Here is a 22,219-nt window from a genome sequence, read left to right as displayed (position 1 = left end):
CCCGACTAGTCACCCAGTCACTGCCACTGAAAAACATCCCCACAGCATGATGCTGCCACCACCATGCTTCACCGTAGGTATGGTGCCTGGTTTCCTCCAGACGTGACGCTTGGCATGCAGACCAAAGAGTTCAATCTTGGTTTTATCAGCCCAGAGAACCTTGTTTCTCATGGTCTAAGAGTCCTTTAGGTGGCTTTTGGCAAACTCCAAGCAGGCTGTCATGTGCCTTTTACTGAGGAGGGGCTTCCGTCTGACCACTCTAGCATAAAGGCCTGATTGGTGGAGTGCTGCAGAGATGGTTGTCCTTTGCATAGAGTAATCGGAAGAATCTAACTGCTCTTCAAGAGGTAATCGTATTACAACAAAATAGTTGTAAAATGTATTTGACAATCCCTTGAAAGCAACATTCAGTTGTCAATGGCGGAGCTGGGAGTCTCCCTGCCCCCTAGGTGAATTGAACGTTCTGCACCTTACTATGACACTTATTGATAACAACCTATAAACCTCCAGAGATTCTATGTTCACACAGTGAGGATTCTGTGGAGAGAGATACCTCTGGAGAAAATAGCCTACAGCAGGGCCAGCCCTAGGCATAAACGACATAAGCGGTCACTTAGGGGCCGGATCAATGGACTCCTTAGCTTGAGTGTTAGAATAGTAGAATACCCAAGGTGTAATTCAAAATGTAATTGTGCAATAGCAGGTTATCGCTTGTTTTATCAGTCACTGACAATCACTCAACCCACACATGAAATGTGGTATAAAATAGTTGAAACTTCCGTCACGTCCTGACCAGTAATAGGGGTTATTTGTATTGTAGTTTGGTCAGGACGTGGCAGGGGGTATTTGTTTTATGTGGTTCGGGGTGGTGGTTTGTTTAGAAGGGTGTTTGATTTATTATTTCCAGGTTTTGGGTTTTGTATTTATATGTCTAGGTAATTGGGTGTTGGACTCTCAATTGGAGGCAGGTGTTTTTAGTTGCCTCTGATTGAGAGTCCTATATATAGGTATGTGTTTTGTTTGTGTTTTGTGGGAGATTGTTTCTGTGTATAGCTTCAAGCCTTACAGGACTGTTATTCGTCGGTGTTTCTTTTTGTGTACGTGTTTATTTTTGGTTCACCTTCTTTGCCAACTAAATAAAAAAGAAGATGAGTGCACATTTCCCCGCTGCGTCTTGGTCCGCTTTATCCGACGACAACCGTTACAGAATCTCCCACCAACCAAGGACCAAGCAGCAGGGTAAGGAGCAAGGGAACAATTATATGGACTATCAGGGGAATTGGACATGGGAGGAAATTTTGGACGGGGCTGGACCTTGGCATCAGGCTGGGGAATACCGTCGCCCACGGGAGGAAATAGAGGCAGCCAAGGCGGAGAGGCGTCGGTACGAGGCTTTGTACGTCCTGAGGGAGAAGCACGACGGCAGCCACCCCCCCCCTTCCCTCCCTTTAGTTTAGGGGGATTTTTTTTGTTTTGGGGGTATTTGTTTATTTATGTGTGGTGCATCCGGGGTCTGCACCTTTGGGGGGGGGGGGGGGGGGGGTACTGTCATGTCCTGACCAGTAATAGGGGTTATTTGTATTGTAGTTGGGTCAGGACGTGGCAGGGGGTATTTGTTTTATGTGGTTCGGGGTGGTGGTTTGTTTAGAAGGGTGTTTGATTTATTATTTCCGGGTTTTGGGTTATGTTCTATGTTTTTTGTATTTCTATGTTCTCTCTAGTTTAGTATTTCTATGTCTAGGTAATTGGGTGTTGGACTCTCAATTGGAGGCAGGTGTTTTTAGTTGCGTCTGATTGAGAGTCCTATATATAGGTTTGTGTTTTGTGGGAGATTGTTTCTGTGTATAGCTTCAAGCCTTACAGGACTGTTATTCGTCGTTGTTTCTTTTTGTGTACGTGTTTATTTTTGGTTCACTTTCTTTGCCAACTAAATAAAAAAAGATGAGTGCACATTTCCCTGCTGCGTCTTGGTCCGCTTTATCCGACGCCCCATAGCAAAAATATATATAATTCTAGCAACCTTGCTTTAAAACTGCAATATTTTCTCTTTGCCTAATGGCAAAATGTGTAGAATTTTCGGAAATGAACTCAGGCCAATTAAATGTTTGCCCGCAAGGTGGGGGGCCCCAAAAGGCAAGGGCCAACCCTGGCCCACAGTGTGAATTAAATGGGGATATGATTTTAAAGAAGGCTGTTCTTTAAAGGCTATTCCCAGGCACAGAAGTAAAACACAATTGTGTCTCTGTACATATGTCACATTCATTTAGCTGTGTCTGCACCACAACACACATTATGGATAGCCACTACATACTGGCCTATTCCAATAGTGTCTCTATATGTCACATTCATATAGCTGTGTCTGTACCACAACACACATCATGGAAAGCCAGGTGATGTATTTTTGGATGAAGTTACCTTGTCACATGGGCAACAACAGCAACAACCACCGGAGGAAAGAAACCAGAGGCAATCAGCTATTCTTCTATTTGTCCTTTTAGAGGCCACGTTGATTGTGTCATGGTGGTGTGGCGGGAACGGGTGCGCAGCTTACAGAGATCAGAGAGAAGGTATCAACCAGGCGACAACACTGTCTAACAAACATGCTTTTTTTACACAGGAGGGTGGAAGTGTTTTTCTCACAATCTAACGGCAATAATAAAGTTGATAATTGACTGTTTAGAAGGAAGACGAAAACAATGGTATTATCACAATCAAAAGCAAAGGGGCTGCATTTCAAATAGCCATTTGTGACATATTCTAGTTCATGGAGTGTGCCGCCACCTTGTGGCTTTGACGTCAAAATGATCAACAGTTGGACTAGGCCTACTAGTCTAGTAACCACTGCCCAGTAAACACTGCCCTACCACCAGGTGTCTCCTCATACCTACATTTTTAGATCTCATTAAGAAAGATAATCTGTGTGTGCAGATGCAAAACTAGGCTATTGACACATTGGGAGTCTCTATTTCATCATAGGCTATAAATGTTTTGAGGAGAGGCATGAATAGATAGCCTAATTTATTTACAATGGTCTACATCTAGTCTTGATGACCCAATTGCATATAAATGTTCAATCCATGGAGCGGGGAAAAGACACTTTGAATACCTTCGAGGTCACCACGGTCAAATGCAGCAACTTGGACATGGAACTCACGACTGGCGCAAAGACCTTGAAAATAGACTTTGCAAATACTTTTCCTGGCAGTGCAGTAATTTAGGTGCAAGCTTACTTATTCGAATCAGACACCTTTGTAAATTGTCAATTAGAAAGTTGTTCACACATTCCCCTTCCTTTCGAAGTAATGCATTGTATTTGTTATCTTCGTAGAGTTAACAAGACAAAAAGTTCCATGTATTATTTTATTTACAGTAACACTCGACCCTGTTAGTATTAATCAAAATGGTGTTTGTTTGTGTGAGAGAGAGAGAGAGAGAGAGAGAAGGCAGTGGCTATCCAGGGACCAATCGCTCCGCATGAACAGCTCTAGAAGCCTAGTATTTATTGTGCATGAACAGCTCTAGAAGCCTAGTATTGTGAGATCCAACCCCAACTTCAATATTTCAGAATTGACTAAAAGCAGAGATTGCAGTGTAATTGAAAACCACTAGAAACGGAATATAGGCAACATTTTCAAAGAGCTATCAACTTTTAGCCCACTGGATGTAGGCTACATGTGGACAATGTAGAGCGCGGGTTTTTTTTCAGTGTGGGTTGGAACAGGTGAATTGCGAGTAGCGACAATATCACGGACCACCAAGAACAACAAAGATTTACAGCAGTCAGACATCTGAAGGTAAGGTCCTCAACAGATTAATTTCATTTGTGAAGCGATGGAGGTTCCAGTTAAGTGTTAAGTGTTTAGTAACACAAACAATACGCACGGTCTAATAGTGACACTCAAAAGCCAGTAGACTATACAACTTTCGTGGGCTTCTGTAAATTGTTCCAAAAAATATTTAATAGTTCGTTAAAAGCCTATAGTTGAGCTTCATGTATCTGTTGTGAAGAGATTTTGCAATTCGAACTTTGGTGAAGCACATGCAAACGTTATGTATGTCATGTTATATAAAGGTTAAATTCATATTTTTAATAGATGTCCAAAATATGGAATATTAACACTATATAGCCCAGTGTTTCTTAATCCCGAGGGTATACATTTTTACAAAACAACTACCACACCTGATTCAAATCATCAAAGCCTGATGACGAGCATACCCGTGAAATCAAATCAAATGTGTATTGATCACGTGCCGAATACAACAGGTGTAGACTTTACAGTGAAACGCTTACTTACGAGCCCATTCCCAACAGTGCAGAGTTAAAATGTAAGACAAATATTTGCTCAATTAAATTAAAGGGAATAGTAAAACAATAAAAACAATAGTGAGGCTATATACAAGAAATACCAGTACCAAGTCAATGTGCAGGTGTGCTAGGTAATTGAGGTAATACAGTATGTACATGTGGGTAGAAACAAAAATATGCACCCTTTGGTTCCCCAGGAACCACTGCTTATATACACTTACATATTAATCGATACATTTTCAGATGAAGACAGCACTGACTGTCACTTTTGTTGCATGCACAGCACACACCTGAGCAGGTGAGCCCTTTTTTCTGCAACATTATATTCCTGCCTTCTCTGTAATTTCATTGGTTTGAAAGAGTGATATTCTGGAGTGATTTGTCAGAGCTGCTGCCTGTCAAGTCTTTAGCGAGGTTTTGAGATTCGTATTGGTGATGGATTGAGAATAATACCGGTAAAAGGAAAAATGACATTTCAAATCAAATTAAATTGTATTGGTCACACGGGCCGAATACAACTGGTGTAGACTTTACGGTGAAATGTTTGCTGATGAGCCCTTCCCAACAAGGCAGAGTTTAATAATACAAATAAAATAAAAGAATGGAGCTATATACAGGGAGTACCAGTACCAGATCAATGTGGAGCTATATACAGGGAGTACCAGTACCAGATCAATGTGGAGCTATATACAGGGAGTACCAGTACCAGATCACTGTGGAGCTATATACAGGGAGTACCAGTACCAGATCAATGTGGAGCTATATAGAGGGAGTACCAGTACCAGATCAATGTGGAGCTATATAGAGGGAGTACCAGTACCAGATCAATGTGGAGCTATATACAGGGAGTACCAGTACCAGATCAATGTGGAGCTATATAGAGGGAGTACCAGTACCAGATCAATGTGGAGCTATATAGAGGGAGTACCAGTACCAGATCAATGTGGAGCTATATAGAGGGAGTACCAGTACCAGATCAATGTGGAGCTATATAGAGGGAGTACCAGTACCAGATCAATGTGGAGCTATATAGAGGGAGTACCAGTACCAGATCAATGTGGAGCTATATACAGGGAGTACCAGTACCAGATCAATGTGGAGCTATATACAGGGAGTACCAGTACCAGATCAATGTGGAGCTATATACAGGGAGTACCAGTACCAGATCAATGTGGAGCTATATACAGGGAGTACCAGTACCAGATCACTGTGGAGCTATATACAGGGAGTACCAGTACCAGATCACTGTGGAGCTATATACAGGGAGTACCAGATCACTGTGGAGCTATATACAGGGAGTACCAGTATCAGATCAATGTGGAGCTATATACAGGGAGTACCAGTACCAGATCAATGTGGAGCTATATAGAGGGAGTACCAGTACCAGATCAATGTGGAGCTATATACAGGGAGTACCAGTACCAGATCAATGTGGAGCTATATATCAAATCAAATTTATTTATATAGCCCTTCTTACATCAGCTGATATATCAAAGTGCTGTACAGAAACCCAGCCTAAAACCCCAAACAGCAAGCAATGCAGGTGTAGAATCACGGTGGCTAGGAAATCTCCCTAGAAAGGCCAAAAGGGAGTTCCAGTACCAGATCAATGTGGAGCTATATAGAGGGAGTACCAGTACCAGATCAATGTGGAGCTATATAGAGGGAGTACCAGTACCAGATCAATGTGGAGCTATATACAGGGAGTACCAGTACCAGATCACTGTGGAGCTATATACAGGGAGTACCAGTACCAGATCAATGTGGAGCTATATAGAGGGAGTACCAGTACCAGATCAATGTGGAGCTATATAGAGGGAGTACCAGTACCATATCAATGTGGAGCTATATACAGGGAGTACCAGATCACTGTGGAGCTATATACAGGGAGTACCAGTATCAGATCAATGTGGAGCTATATAGAGGGAGTACCAGTACCAGATCAATGTGGAGCTATATAGAGGGAGTACCAGTACCAGATCAATGTGGAGCTATATAGAGGGAGTACCAGTACCAGATCAATGTGGAGCTATATAGAGGGAGTACCAGTACCAGATCAATGTGGAGCTATATAGAGGGAGTACCAGTACCAGATCAATGTGGAGCTATATAGAGGGAGTACCAGTACCAGATCAATGTGGAGCTATATAGAGGGAGTACCAGTACCAGATCAATGTGGGGCTATATAGAGGGAGTACCAGTACCAGATCAATGTGGAGCTATATAGAGGGAGTACCAGTACCAGATCAATGTGGAGCTATATACAGGGAGTACCAGTACCAGATCTATGTGGAGCTATATACAGGGAGTACCAGTACCAGATCAATGTGGAGCTATATACAGGGAGTACCAGTACCAGATCAATGTGGAGCTATATACAGGGAGTACCAGTACCAGATCAATGTGGAGCTATATAGAGGGAGTACCAGTACCAGATCAATGTGGAGCTATATAGAGGGAGTACCAGATCAATGTGGAGCTATATAGAGGGAGTACCAGTACCAGATCAATGTGGAGCTATATAGAGGGAGTACCAGTACCAGATCAATGTGGAGCTATATAGAGGGAGTACCAGATCAATGTGGAGCTATATAGAGGGAGTACCAGTACCAGATCAATGTGGAGCTATATAGAGGGAGTACCAGTACCAGATCACTGTGGAGCTATATAGAGGGAGTACCAGTACCAGATCACTGTGGAGCTATATAGAGGGAGTACCAGTACCAGATCAATGTGGAGCTATATAGAGGGAGTACCAGTACCAGATCACTGTGGAGCTATATAGAGGGAGTACCAGTACCAGATCACTGTGGAGCTATATAGAGGGAGTACCAGTACCAGATCACTGTGGAGCTATATAGAGGGAGTACCAGTACCAGATCACTGTGGAGCTATATAGAGGGAGTACCAGATCACTGTGGAGCTATATACAGGTATACAGAAACTGATACATGGCAAAAAAAATAATAAAAAATAAACGTTCTTCATGGTATTCAGTTTAAGGTTGAATGACCTTAGTTGGTGATTGAAAGAGTTAATGACAGAAGAAGAGTGGTTAACATATCCATACTTTTTCTTGGTTTTAAGGTTGGGAACAGAGACCATGTTTGTGTGGGTGTGAGAGTGAGAGTGTGAGTGAGAGTGAAACTGAGAGTGAGAGTGCGAGTTTGTGTGAATTTGTGTGTGAGAAAGTGTGAGTATGAGTGAGACAGAGTGAGAGTGTGCGGGTGAGAGTGCATGTGAGTGTGTGTGAGCGTGAGAGTGAGAGTGTGAGTGTGAGTTAAGTGTGAGAGTGGGCGTGAGTGTGAGTGTGTGTGTGTGTGTGTGAGAGAGTGTGAGTGTGTATGTGTGTGTGAGAGAGAGTGAGTGTGTGTGTGAGTGAGAGTGCGTGTGTGAGTGAGTGTGTGTGGCACTAGCCTGTGCACGTGTTTGTATGTGTGAGATCAAGAGGTCCAAAACAATTGTCTTTCACTTCCCTCCACAAACAATTGACGGATGTTGTGCTACTTACTCCCTAGTCCCCAACATCAGCTTTGTTAGATTATTGGCAGAATTGCGGCCAGAAAAGGTTATTAGATGAGGGTTATTGAATTAATGCACCTGGAAAGTATTTATCTTATGGCTAAGCAGTGGCTCCATGGCAGGAAACTAAACACCACAACAACTTCATCTATTTGGTTATGGGCTGACGTCAACTCAGCATTATGTAATCTGACAGGGACAGAGACAAACGGCATGGCACAGCACTAAAAGACGTCTGGGACTACTGTAGGGATGCTTAATAAAACAATTTGGCAGTTTTTTAGATGGGTTTGACAAACTCTTCACGAGGAGAAGTCTTGGTATAAAAATAGAAAACCTCGAAAGGCTCATGGCACCTCATCTCAAGTTCAACTTAAAGTTAGAGCAGCACATACAATATGTGCTGTGAGTGTGTTTCATGTACTATGCTATCCAATGAGTGTGACTCAACAAGAGTGTCTCAACTGACATTCCTAAGTGTTATCACTGGTGCGGCAGGTAGCCTAGTGGTTAAGAGTGTTGGGCCATTAAGCAAAAGTTCACTGGTTTCTCCGAGGTGAAAAATATGTTTATGTGCCCTTGAGCAAGGCACTTAACCCTAATTTATCCTGCAAGTCACTCAATGATTCTTAGAAGGGATCAATGCCAGCTTCAGCAATACCTCCACTTGTGTTTTTGTGTTGCTGGGTTATTCTTACCTCCTGAGGATTTCTCAGAAAACATTGAAATCTAGCCATTTTGAACAGAAACAGAATCTCTCCATCAGTTGCTTGTGTGATGGGGCTAGACACCATTAAATCCTGATTACAGTATGATTTTATTTGTTTGCTCCTGACTCAGATTTAGCTGGTTGGGTGTATTGAGAGTGACTCTTTTGAAGGGATGACAAAGTCACTAGTTTCTCACTTCTCATCCTCTTAAATAACCTTCTCGGATGCCAACACACTCAGACTCTCCCTCTTCTCTTTCTGTGTGAACAGGTTCTTCTGAATTCCATGGATCGGACACACGAGAGGCTTCATCTCCTTCTGCTCCCGATCGCTGTCACTTTCTGGTCTCTCCCCTTCTCTATGGCCGCCAGCGTGACCCCAGGGGGGTGTGGCTCCAATGTAGGCTCCCTGTACTATAGCCTGTGTGACCTCAGTGCCGTATGGGGCATCGTACTGGAGTCATTCGCGGCGGCCGGCGTGGTGGGTTCCATCATCCTCCTCATCGTCCTCCTGGCCAGCCTACCCTTCATCACAGACAAGAACAAGAGGAGATCCGTGGGGCTCCATGCCTGCTTCCTGATCTGTACCCTGGGCCTCTTCTGCCTCACTTTCTCCTTCATCGTAGGGAAGGACTTCGCCACCTGTGCCTCGCGGCGCTTCCTCTTCGGGGTGCTGTTCGCCGGGTGCTTCGCGTGTCTTCTCATGCAGTGTGTGAGGCTGAACCTCCTGGCCCGCAGGGGGGATCAGGGGCCCCGGGCCTGGGTTCTGTGTCTGGGAGCCCTGGGGCTCTGGCTGGTGGAGGTGGTCATCAACACAGAGTGGCTGATCATTACCATTGTTCGCTACCCACTGTCACCGCTCAATGTTACAGGGACAGCATTAGGCACGGCAGCCAACGTGCCCTGTAACATCGCCAACCAGGACTTCGTAATGGCGCTGATCTACGTACTGAATCTTCTCCTAGCTGTCGTAGTGGCATCCTTACCCTCCCTGTGCGGGAAACACAAGCAGAGACGCCAGGAGGGAGCCTTTCTCCTCATCACGGGTCTCCTCTCTGTGTTCATCTGGGTGGCCTGGATCACCATGTACATCTGGGGGAACCTGATGACTGGTGGACCCAGCTGGGATGACCCTACCCTGGCCATCGCCCTGGTCAGCAATGCCTGGGTGTTCCTGGTCCTCTACACCATCCCAGAAATCTGCACTCTGACTCAGGAGGATGGGGGGGCGCCGGGGTTTGGAGAGGACCTGTACCCCAGTAGAGGGGTGGGCTACGAGACCATCCTGAAGGATCAAGGAGCTCAGAATATGTTTATGGAGAACAAGGCTTTCTCTATGGATGAGAACTCAGGTATGTAGACATACATTCATGCATGCACACACAGGTGCACGTACACACCGGTGCACGTACACACACACACACGTAAGCTGCACACGCATTCACAAACACACACTGACACGTGTTGACCCACTAATTACCTGGCTTCACTAATTAGTACACTTCACTAGACGACAGGATGTTTTGTCCTCTTGCTGGCACATCACATACAGTGGATGATTCTAACACACCTAGCAAACATTAGAGGGGGAGGTTCATTAAGAGGGTCACTGAAGCTTGCATCAGTACAGTCAGGCACATGAATAAGGGAACATTGTTGTCTGCATGGAGCGATCTTCACACACTATCAGTGAAGAAGTAACAATGAACGGCATCGAAACGGTAATGAATTTCACACCCAGTTTACGTTCTCCAAACTCTTCAGAATTTGATATGCTGATATGGTTTTAATCCTGTTGGTGACCCGTATCTGATCTAGTAGGATGCAGCCGGGCCAGACAGGACACTGTGTCCCTCCTCCTCCCACTCTATCTCTTTGATGCTGCTCTACCTGCCCTCAGCCTGCCCTAGCCTCATCTCATCACCACAAGGGTTGCATTCCATTCCAAATGGCACCCTATTTCCTATGTAGTGCATACACTTCTTTTGACCAGGGCACATAGATCTTTGGTCAAACGTAGTGCACTATATATGGAATAGGGTGACCTTTGGGACGAATACCATGGCTTAGGTTAAAGTGGGAGGGAGGGATAATAGCACATGGTAATGTGGATGGCGGATGGCGCCTTATGAGTTAGCAGCTCTGTCCTGACTGAGAGATTAGCTTACTGTATGTCCTGGTCTGCTGAGAGATCAGCTGGCACCCTATCAAGACAATATTAGAAGATAGAGGGACACCATTTTTACTGACTGGAATATCATGTTTGAATAAATTAAACAAAATAACATTTGGCCTAGCCCATCAAACTAATAATGAGAAGAGAACGGAGAATGTTGGGAGAAAAATAACCCTTCCATATTTGGAGTTTATATTAAATAGTAAAGGGGAATGTTTGTTTTTAAACAAATGAACCTTTTCTGGTAGAGACTGAGAACGAAGGATGATGTCCTTCATGATGAGAGAGAGCTATGAAAACATGAAATAGTCAGTCACTGTCTATGTTTAGCCAGAGGACTTATTTAAAAGTTAAGCTACCGAGTCGCCTCTCCCACACACACGTTCCATTACCACTGATCTACCAGGTGATTCAATGGGAGTTTGTAATTACTCACACGTTAGTACATGTCTAGAATAGAACAGTGACTTAACCAGTGTCCCATGCATACATAAATGTTTACACAGCACACTCCTCAGCTCTGATTCAATCCCGATATCAATGCTTGTGTTTGCGTTACTGTGCCGTCTCCATAGATACCTAGTCAGTTGCACAACAGAATGAATTCAACTGAAATGTGTCTTCCGCATTTAACCCAACCCCTCTGAATTAGAACATCTGAACATTTACATTCTCTTGAACAGGCCCCAGGTGTAGATAATCAAGTCAAACCAATCAACCAATGATATTGTGTACAGATAAGTATAAATGAGTTGTGACACTGTACTGTGTGTTACTTAAAAAATATATCATTTTTAAAGCTTTACACTAAGCAGTGTTAAATCAAGTGTTGAGTCTGTGGATCGGTATAGACACCGGAACAGTGTTAAATTAACACACTACTTAGTGTAAAGCCTTATTCAAATATTTCCCCAAGTGCCCTGTATTTGTTAAGGACAGAGAAATGGTTGTTGCATTCATCCATTTTCTGTCTGATGGACTTCACCAAGTCAGATCCTAAGCTATCATAAAAAATGTTTGTTTAAAATGTTAACGAAATAGCATGCTTATTTCATAAGGCCTTATTTGTTTTACCCAAATACAGTGGCCTGAAACTCATACACATCACTTTGAACGAAAACCACACCTATCATTATTACATTTCCTAGCATGCTCTATTGCTGGTTTATTTTTAGAATTGTTTGTTTCAATATCTATGTTTGTGCATGTACATATATTAATTCATTCATTAATTTATCTGTTGCTACTCATATATATTGTAAACAGTTTCTAAACTAATGCAATATGTTACTTGGACTTATTGCACCCATTACTGAAATGGTTGTTCCAGTTTAGATGCTTTAGGTAGTCTCATAGTTTAGTCTTCCCAACTCTGGCAGTCATTCTGAATACAGGTTGCTGGTAATAAAACATCCAATAGGTGGATGTCCCCACACTGGCTGGATTACAATAGGAATTACACATCACTTTATGGCCTGTAAACTATGAATTCCAGGCTGTTGTATAGCGTTCTAATATATATATTTTTAGATTTGTTCTTAAAGTGGTACAAACACTACCCAGTAAAGTTATCCTTTGTACCTTTAGTTATGAGTGCATAATTGGCATGTGAGTAGGCTCTCAAAATCCTGTTTGAAGGATTTTGGATATCCTGCTTCCATTTCCAGAAAACTTCCAAAGAAGACTTGTGGAAAATCTCGGAATTTCGCAGAGTTTGTAATCCTAACTGCAAGTCATACAGTATTATACTGGCTTGCAAATGGAGTGTCTAATTTCTACTGGAATCCAGCAGGAGATAAACTACCCAACAGTTAGAATTGTTATTCACCTACAACCTGCATTCAGAATGAGCACCATGGTTAGAAATATTGGGTAGAGACTACCTAAGCCAACTAAACTGGAACAAACATTTCAGTAAAGGTTGCAAAAAATCTAACTGAATGGATTTGTTTAGAAAAATGTATGTTATGTATCTTCCTGTAGCATAAGATTAATCAATGTGAATACAAAAACATAGCTATTGAAACAAACAATTCTAAATATCAACCTGCAATAGAGCATGCTGGGAAATATAATATAATGATGGGCAAAGTTATGTGTATGCGTTTCAGACCCCTTTATTACGGTGAAAGTAGGCTCTCAAAAGGCCTGATGAAATACGTATGGTATTGGGTTCAATAAAGTTTTTTTAATGATAACATACTCACTTAGGATCTCACATTGTGAAGTCCATAGGACCTAAAATGTACTGTATGAGTAAAACAACCATGTCTCTGTCACTAACAAATCAGTCATGGACGGTAACAGTACGATTTTCTCGAAAGGCACTCTGCCAAATATTTGAATAAGGCTTTACACTAAGCAGTGTGTTAATTTATTACTTTTCTGGTGTCTATATGGGTCCACAAACTCCACACTTTCGGTGTTGATTCAACCCTGTCAGTGTTGATTTATTATTATTAATTATATTTTTTAACACAAAAATGTGTCTTATAAGTCCATGTCCCAGGTCATTTGTTGTGTACCGTAAATTCCGGACTATAAGCCGCAACTTTTTTCCCAGCTTTGAACCTCGCGGCTTAAACAATGACGCAGCTAATATATGGCTTTTTCCCGCTTTCAATTTTTTTTTTCTCAAAAAAAACACATTCTGTGACGTGCTCAGTGTTTTTCCGGCATGAATCTTTCATTAGACCAATGAAATTGCCGAACGGGTTAAGGTCAAACAACTTTTTTGTTTACTGTTTAGATTAATTCGAGCGCTCTCAAACTTCCCATCATTCTGATTACGGTAGTCATTTTGTCACATTCATCATGGCAAAGACACAGAGAAATGCATATGATGCAGCTTTCAAGTTAAAGGCGATTGATCTGGCTGTTGGAAAAGGAAATAGAGCTGCTGCACGGGAGCTTGGTCTTAATGAGTCGATGATAAGACGTTGGAAACAGCAGCGTGAGGAATTGACTCAGTGCAAAAAGACAACTAAAGCTTACTGCAAATTTTTTGTTACAAGCTGTGTTTCGTTAAAGCCTATTTATTTTTGTTACAAGCCGTGTTTCGTTAAAGCCTATTTATTTTTGTTACTAGCCGTGTTTCGTTAAAGCCTGTGTAAAGTTTATTTGTTTCAATGTACCGGTAGGCACCTGCGGCTTATAGACATGTGCGGCTTATTTATGTTCAAAATAATATATATTTTTTAAATTCAGTGGGTGCGGCTTATATTCAGGTGCGCTTAATAGTCCGGAAATTACGGTAGATAGATCCATGTATATTCCTTCAATGCTAAATGGAAAGATAAGTGCTATGTAATTCCCTGGTTCATTCTGTGCATATCTTTTCCATTAATTTGGGAATGAGGGATGTACCTGAACCTACATAACTGATGGCATTGGACAGAATAAGGAAATTATGTTTGTTTCAGCATCACTGGAAGAACGTTCAGGCCTGACTGTTGCTCAATGATTGACAAAACATTTGATACGCTGATGTTCATCACATGCAATCAACACCTTAAATGATTAACCAAGATCTAAAATTACTGTTAAAGAACCATAGGCTATGACAATGATGTAAACATTAATGTAATGCATGATGTAAAGAAATCCTGAAAAATAAATGTTAACCAATAAAACAAAATCAGTTTGTATTACTTTCCATTATTTATTTCCATTATTTCGATTGATAAATACCATGTGTTAATGATAATATATTTAGACTAATTAAACTACCTGTTCTAGTTTTTGGTTCTTCATCAAATATTTAGCAGCCAATTAATCATTTTTGGTTGTTTTCAAATAACTTGCATATATTCAAATATTTTCAAGTATTATTTGGTTTTCTGAGACCTGTATTTGAATATCAAAGGAAATAGTTGCCAATAGTTGATTCTCTATATTCAACTACCTCGAGGTTTTTCAAAAGTTGGCATTTTCAAACAAGCTACAGAATATAACTATTTCCTGCACAGGTCTGATTTGCACTACCATTGTTTATAGAGGATGCACAGTTGAATGCACAATGGAGATAATAGAGTTAGGGGCCAATTCAGACTTAGGAAATCTATACATTTTTTTACATGTTTTGATTTAAGCACTTCACAGTATTTGGTATTCAGACTTACCTTATGCAAGTGCGTAATGAGCTCTTTGTGTGTGGCTCCCTTATGCGCACTGAATAAATTTAGTTAAACCGGCAAAAATCTTCCCACTTGTTGGCCAACAGATTTAGTCATGGAATTTTCATTCTGTAGGGTTTTCAGTACATTTATCTAAAGCTATCCCTTTAAATACAGTGTACCTTTTAATTTTCTCGACAGACTCACTAGAAAATATTGAGAGAACAGGGATCAATAAAGAAAGCCATCAAAATATGCATATTAATCTCCTTTTAGTTGATAAAAAAAAATATTCTGATATCAGAAAAGTATTGCGACCCCACCATGTAAAAAAAGGTAATGTAATCAACAGTCAGTGTTTATTTTTTGATTTGTGGCTATGACAATTACAGTATAACAAGTCAGTCTGACAGTATTTTTGACAGTAACGTCTTACAGATTGAGTTTGATCGCTCAGCTGCATCTGAGTCCAAATATAAACCTGATGACCGCGACAGCTTTAGTTTCCCACTGAAAACTGAACTGCACCCTTAGTATTTGTTTCATTGTAAATATTCCAGATATACATGGATGATAGCGATACTGACATCTTATAAATTGAGCTTTATAGCTTAGCTGCATCTGAGTCTGAGTATAAACCTGTTTCTCCAGTGACCCTATTCTCAAATAAGGCGACCCCCCCCATGTTGGGGAAACCCTGATTTAGGAGAGTATTTATGAATCTACCTACTTCATAAAAAGAACAGATCATCCTGAAAGTTGCCATATTCAGTTCAATCCATGAAATATTGGAAGGGGAGAAAAGTGTACAATAGTGGTTGAACAAGAGTCATATAAATCTACCTTAATCCTCACTGATGATGGAACTGTGATGACAATGGTCCAGTCGCCGTGAACCGTGCTCCAGGCTTCAGGTTTAAACTGCCATATTTTGTCTTCATTACATAATGATTCAAATAGGCTACATGTCCCTTGTAACTTGTAATTCAATATTATTCGTTATTCCTAGCAACAACCACATGGATGTGACAGTGTTTACAGAGGAAACAAATAAAAATGGTCTAAATCAAACAATGTAATGAAATGTAGGGTAAGCCTACCAACTGAAAGGAACTAACACTAAATTGGCAGTTAAATATGTGTGGTTATTAATTACCGTCGCTACCGATATTGGCTTATAACAATGAACATAATAGGAAATTGTAGGAAACAGGAAAAGTCGGGGAATATAATTACAATTTCTAGAGTGCACAAAGGTTAAATTTGGCACAACTGTCATTCTGCTCGGATATGCCGTGCATCTTGATATGCCGTGCAACTTCATCCCTGAAAGTTATAAGGCCATACAATTTAAATTCTGCATAACAGCACAGCATTTCATACTTCCCTATGGCAAAGAGGCATAAATGCCTGTCATGTTGATGTACTTTTCAGTTTAGCGCCATATGACTGATTATATTTGTCTCCAGCAATCATAGCGTAAAATAGATCTAAAAACAATTACAAATGTATTTATATTTATCCCCTTATCCAAACAGATTACTCATTTACCAACTCTTATCAATAGTTCTCATCACTTTATAAATTACAGTGCAGGGAGAACGGTGCTAATACTATCGGGAAAATGAAAGTAGTTGTTTTTCTACTTGGAACTGAAAGGTTAGCTAGACCTTATTCATGGTTTCCTCGTGCATAAGGGTGGTGGAATTATGAGGGAATTAAGTCAAGGTCTAATTATGGTGCATCTGTAGTCACACCTCTGCCACACCTCCATTTATGTGATCTCCACCCTAAACGAATACATGGCTGGCACATGAATTTCCCCATGCTTAAATTGTCAGAATAGGCACAGAGAGAAAATTGCATAAAACGGGAATTAAGTTCCATTGACGCGCACATAACTTGGGTCTGAATTCCACCCTTATAGCCTAAATCAGTGGTTTATGATCTTGTCATGGTGGTTAAAACCATGACTGGTTGCTTGGGAACACTGAATACCTAGAGCCCTCAAACTCAACTCTGGATCTCAAAGCTAGTTCCACTGAGTTTTTCATTGTGCCCCTCTAATCAGGAACTGATCAGGTTGGCACAATTAATTATCAGGTAGAACAAAAAAATCAGCAGCCGACGGCCCTTGTAGGTTAAGAGTTGAATACCTCTGACCTAGAGGAGGACAACATTTGAGAGCTGAACATCTGACTAAGTTGGATTGATTGAGATTAGAAGTTGAATATGTATTTATATAAAGAAAGTATCCATTGTCCCTACGTATATTATTCAGATGTCTGTTTTCTTTATGTACCTTTCAGATCCAAAGGTTGTGTCCCCATACAGCGGCTACAGTGGTCAGCTCCGCAGTTCTGTCTACCAGCCCACAGAGCTTGCTATCATTAGCAAGGGAATGGGGAATGTGAGTACTGGCCATCAGTTGTTTGTCTATATGCGCACGCACACACGCACGCACACACCCTCAGATTGTTGTTGTTTTGTTTTTCAATTATCTCTTAAAAAGAAAGAGGACCCTTATTAATATCCATTTGTTTAAATATTCTTCACTTCTCTTTTGTCTGGATGCTGATGTGCATGTTATGGCCCATGTGTATCGCTAGCTGCAGCAGGAAATGTCCTATGAGTCTCGCATCCCCCGAGCCTCCATCAACAACAGCTCCCCGGCCCACAGAGGGGGCAGTACCCTGTCAGTATGCACCGACGAGGCCGCAGACACGCAGACACAACAGGGCCACAGTGTAGGTGGAGATAGACAGCCCATGTCCTCTGGAGTGCGTCCCAAATGGCACAGTATTCATTTTATATTACACTACTTTTGACTAGAGCCCGGTCAAAATTAGTGCACTGAATAGTGAATAGGGTGCGATTTGGGACGAACACCTGCTGTACTCGGACACATTCTCCTCACCTTTCTCTAGCCTCTGTCTGCACACAGCACAAGCAATCCTCTCAACTCTGCCGTATACCTGTATCCATAGCAACTTGTTCTACCTACAGGTTCCTCCTGATGAATTCTCTCTTTGTCTATGTTTCACCTTGGCGAGCATGTGTATTCTCTTCCTGCTCTTGTACACGCTTATTGGATGGTGTTTAGTTCTACATTCCTATCGGATGGTTTTTAGTTCTACATTCCTATCGGATGGTTTTTAGTTCTACATTCCCATTGGATGTTTTTTAGTTCTACATTCCCAGGGAATATATTGTTTTTGTTTCTTTCTTTCCATATTTTTCTCTTATTGTGATGTTCCTATTTTGGGCCTGTCTTATCTTTCACTTCATTCGTCCTGTGGGTTTCTTACTTCTTTCTGGTGTTATGGACAGTCCTCTTATCAATTCAGTCTTTTTTCACATGCACATTGCGTTAGGACTATCATTACACTATGCATATTTATGACATTAGCCTCATGTGCAATTCCACAATAACAGAATTACGGTGAGACTCAGATTTTTCCCTTCTTTGTTGAAGGTAGTCCTTCTGCATGGAGTTGAATGGTTTGTTAAGCTTTTGAAATTAATGTTTTTTTGTTTGGCATACATTTTAAAGTGAAAAATCTGAGTCCCAGCGTAATTCCGTTACCATGGAATTGCCCCTAAACAGTTTTTAACAATATAATTTCAATTTTTTTCAGGGTAATGGACTGCACAAGAAATCCCAGTGGTGAACACAGACTTTATGTTACACCTCTCTCCTCAAGACATTTTTGTTCATCGATTTTATTCAAATCTGTTGACTCTATTTGCTGTTGTCCATTGGATTCTTAATATGAGCTGGCTCTAAAGCGACCAGCCTATCAGACTCCAGAGGTGACGTTTGGGTGATCGATACAAACAATTTGCCCATCTATAAATGGACAGTCCTGCACAGCAAAATCAATGGTGTACATTTAACTCTGAAAATGTTAAATGTACACTATTTTCAGTGAACATATGAGTCCCACTGAACTGGTGTTAATATAACACTTTTGAAACTGTTAAAGATTGAACTCTGTTGCAGTGCTCCCCTTTCAACTCGTAAACTGTTCATAGGAACTTGATTGTGGTGTTTGTATAGCTCTACTGTAGAGTAATACGCAACACCTACAGAGTAAAACGTAACGCTTGACTAATTTGCTTATTTCCCAGAGTGCCTTTTCTTTTCAAGTGAATTGTAGAGTTACCACCCATGTCTGTATTTGTTATCGATAGAGACATACTTACTGAATTCTTTCATTTAAAAGGCCTGTGGCTTTTACCTACTGAGTATCTAAAACTATGACTCTATGATAGTCCATGTATCATGACCTAGTTTCATCCTAAAACAGTGGTGTTAAGAAAGTGATGGTTTGCACACCAAATTAGGCCTGCAAATTACATTGTGCTGGCTCTCGAAGTGATGTGTAATTCCTATTGAAATCCAACCAAAGTTGGGATATCCTACAGTTAAAATTGTTATTCACTTGCAACCTGTATTCAGAATGATTGTCAGGGTTCCTCTTCTTTTGAAAATTGATAAGACTACCTAAACCATTTAAACTGAAACAACAATTTTAGTAACAGGTGCAATAAATTTGACTAAGTGATTGGATTAGTTTAGAAAAATGTATGTTATTTATCTTTGTGTAGTTTAAGATTAATCAATCAATGTACATGTAAAAACACAGACATTAAAAGCAATCCTAAAAAAATCAACCTGCAGTAGAGCATGCTGGGAAATATGATAATGATAAGCGTGCTTTCGATGGGACTGTTTTACTGTCTACAGTGTAAAACAATAACTCTGCTTATTAACGCTAACACTCAGTTTTACTCAACTGAGTGTTACTTTCACTCTTACAGAGTGAATTTATCTCCTGAATAAACACAAGAAATGTTGCACTGAAAAATCAACACTGGCCAATTTGCTGTGTGTGTTTGACATAACCCTCTATAGATCAAAGCAACCTGCAGTCAAAGCAACCCACAGAGCAGACGGTATACCCATGGCTTAGGGAGAGAACAATATATTTTGCAAAGGTTACCATTCCTCTCACTGTGAGCTGAGCTAAGCTCTCTGCTGGATGTACTTTGACAGATGAACTGTGAGCATGCTGGAATGGTGGAAAATAATAGTCAGACTTTCTCTTAGCATGGAGGGGGGGGGGTATTTTGGCAACAAAGGTGGCTATATAGTAAACATACACACTCTCACGCACGCACGCTCGCTCGCCGCATGTGCGAGCGCACGCGCGCACACACACACACACACACACACACACACACACACACACGAAGTGCAGCCAACGACAGGATCAGTCAAGCGAGGGGCCAACAGGTATGACGGTGTCATGGGATTTACCTGCCATCCCAGGGTTCCCAGTGGAGGACTCATTAAGAGTGGAAAATTCCATATCTGGAACATCTCTATGGTTCCATGGAATCTTGGGAAAGGACTCTTCTGTCACTGGGATACCTACCTAATATGAATACACTTAGTTATAGGTTTAGCCTTCAAATAGTGTGCACTTTCCTGCTTTAAATGAAGTAAGGGCAGATATTATTAAATCAAAATCCAATCTAATTTTATTTGTCACGAGCGCCGCACGGTGTAGAATACAACACCTTACAGTGAAATGCTTACTTACGAGCCCATTCCCAACAGTGCAGTTTTAAGAAAATACCTAAAATGTCAATGTTTAGTGCTTAGCTTGTGGATATCACTTTCATAAAGTTCACATAGCTATTTCAGTTGTAGCTAAAGGGTGTTGAATGAGTTCATGTAAATACCATGCCAATGAATGTCTCCTCACTACATACTGTACGTATGGAAGCACTTGTATGAACTATTGTATGGATTTGAAATATATTTTTAACATAGCTATTTACAGTACTTACTTTTTTATCAAATCAGATTTGAGCCTACACCTGTAATTGCAATCCTGAAATATAAATCTAATATGAAGTTTAAAAACCACAATTAATTAATTGATTGCACATTCTGTATCAACAGCCATTGATGTCCCAAATAATAAAGATTCACTGGTGAAATACATATAGTCCGAAGAGAATCTGTCATAAATAAAACTCTAATTCCGCTAATATCTTATTCTGTCAATATTACCCTTATACTATAATAAATTACCATATCAGAGACTACATAATATACTATACACTGAGTGGCCAGTTTATTAGGTACACCACCCTGTTCACAAAAATTATTCGCCCCTACAGACAGTGAGTCATATGGCTGTGGCTTGCTATATAAAGCAGGCAGACAGGCATTGAGACATTCAGCTACTGTTTGACTGAACGTTAGAATGGGCACTCTCCTAAGTGAGTTTGAGCATAGTATCATCATTGGTGCTAGGCACACCGGTTCCCGTATCTCAGAATCGGCAGTCCTCCTGGGCTTTTCACGCAAGACAGTGTCTAGGGTTTACCGAGAATGGTGCGACAAACAAAAAACATCCAGTCAACGGTAGTCCTGTGGGCAAAAACAGCTTGTTGGTGAGAGGTCGAAGGAGAAAGGCAAAAATCATGCAAGCTAACAGCTAGCCACAAACAGGCAAATAACTTTGGTCCAACGGTTTGGGTTAAATGCGGAAGACACATTTAATTTGAATGCATTCAGTTGTACAACTGACTAGGTTTCCCCTTTCCCTTGTCACAGAGGGGCTATTGCAGGAGACGATCACACTGGGTTCCACTCCTATCAGCTAAAAACAAGAAGAAGCTGCTCCAGTGGGCATTTGATCACAAACACTGGACAATGGAGTGGAAAAACATTGCCTGGTCCAACGAATCCTGGTTCCTGTTGCGTCACGCTGATGCCAGAGTCAGGATTTGGTGAAAGCAGCATGAGTCCATGGCTCCATCCTGCCTGGTGTCAACGGTACAGGCTGGTGGCGGTGGTTTAACGGTGTGGAGAATGTTTTCCTGGCACACATTAGGTCCCTTGATACAAATTGAGCAATGTTTCCATGCCCTGAATAAGTCATGCTGTTCTGAAGGCAAAGAGGGGTCTGACCTGGTACTAGATGAGTGTATCTAATAAACTGGTCACTCAGTGTATATTATATTATAGTTGTCAACATTGCTATTACAATGTGTTGCATGCAAATTCATGTGACGGGGAAATAGCACAGCAAAGCTGTAACCCAGGGTTGTCAGGTCACTGGTCTGTTGCCGCTGTGTGAAGAGACTGTAGACATCAATAGAATAAGGAATTAGTAAATTAATAGGATCTCTCTGGAAAAATGCTAGTTTCCCTCTGCAGACGGGTTGCCTCCCACATTAACAATGTTCCAACATACTGTTGCCCTAGGTATGGGATTTCCCAGACTAGACAGATGCCATCTCAAAGGACACAGTTTATTGGTGGCGGAAAAGTACTTAATTCTCTGCTCTCTCGCTCCCTGTTGCATGGG

At 41.2% G+C, this 22,219-nt stretch overlaps 1 protein-coding gene across 3 annotated transcripts; it reads left to right on the top strand.

The window, feature by feature from the left end:
- Positions 1–3,448: 3,448 nt before the first annotated feature.
- Positions 3,449–19,699, top strand: gprc5c (G protein-coupled receptor, class C, group 5, member C). Of its 3 annotated transcripts, none has more exons than XM_045723438.2 (5): positions 3,449–3,794; positions 8,809–9,889; positions 17,138–17,238; positions 17,444–17,575; positions 18,467–19,699. In XM_045723438.2, exons 2-5 carry the CDS (start codon positions 8,824–8,826, stop codon positions 18,497–18,499), a joined length of 1,332 nt encoding a protein of 443 aa, XP_045579394.1. In that variant the 5' UTR covers positions 3,449–3,794; positions 8,809–8,823; the 3' UTR covers positions 18,500–19,699. The 3 variants fall into 3 exon arrangements, with proteins under 3 accessions (XP_045579394.1, XP_014068049.1, XP_014068043.1); XM_014212568.3 differs by having other exon boundaries at positions 3,450–3,794; positions 17,438–17,575; XM_014212574.3 differs by lacking the exon at positions 17,444–17,575.
- The last annotated feature ends 2,520 nt before the right edge of the window (positions 19,700–22,219 follow it).

The sequence above is a fragment of the Salmo salar genome, chromosome 01, assembly GCF_965601325.2.
Source record: "Salmo salar chromosome 01, fSalSal1, whole genome shotgun sequence".
NCBI lineage: Eukaryota > Metazoa > Chordata > Actinopteri > Salmoniformes > Salmonidae > Salmo > Salmo salar.
The sequence above is the reverse complement of the archived record's forward strand: the minus strand, read 5'-3'. Positions and strand labels throughout refer to the sequence as shown.

Bases quoted from the DNA above. Each gene is read 5' to 3' on its own strand.
- gprc5c (XM_014212568.3), top strand. From the start codon at position 8,824: ATGGATCGGACACACGAGAGGCTTCATCTCCTTCTGCTCCCGATCGCT. The intron at 9,890-17,137 runs GTATGTAGACAT...TGTACCTTTCAG, and splicing joins CTCTATGGATGAGAACTCAG to ATCCAAAGGTTGTGTCCCCA. The intron at 17,239-17,437 runs GTGAGTACTGGC...GTGTATCGCTAG, and splicing joins TTAGCAAGGGAATGGGGAAT to CTGCAGCAGGAAATGTCCTA.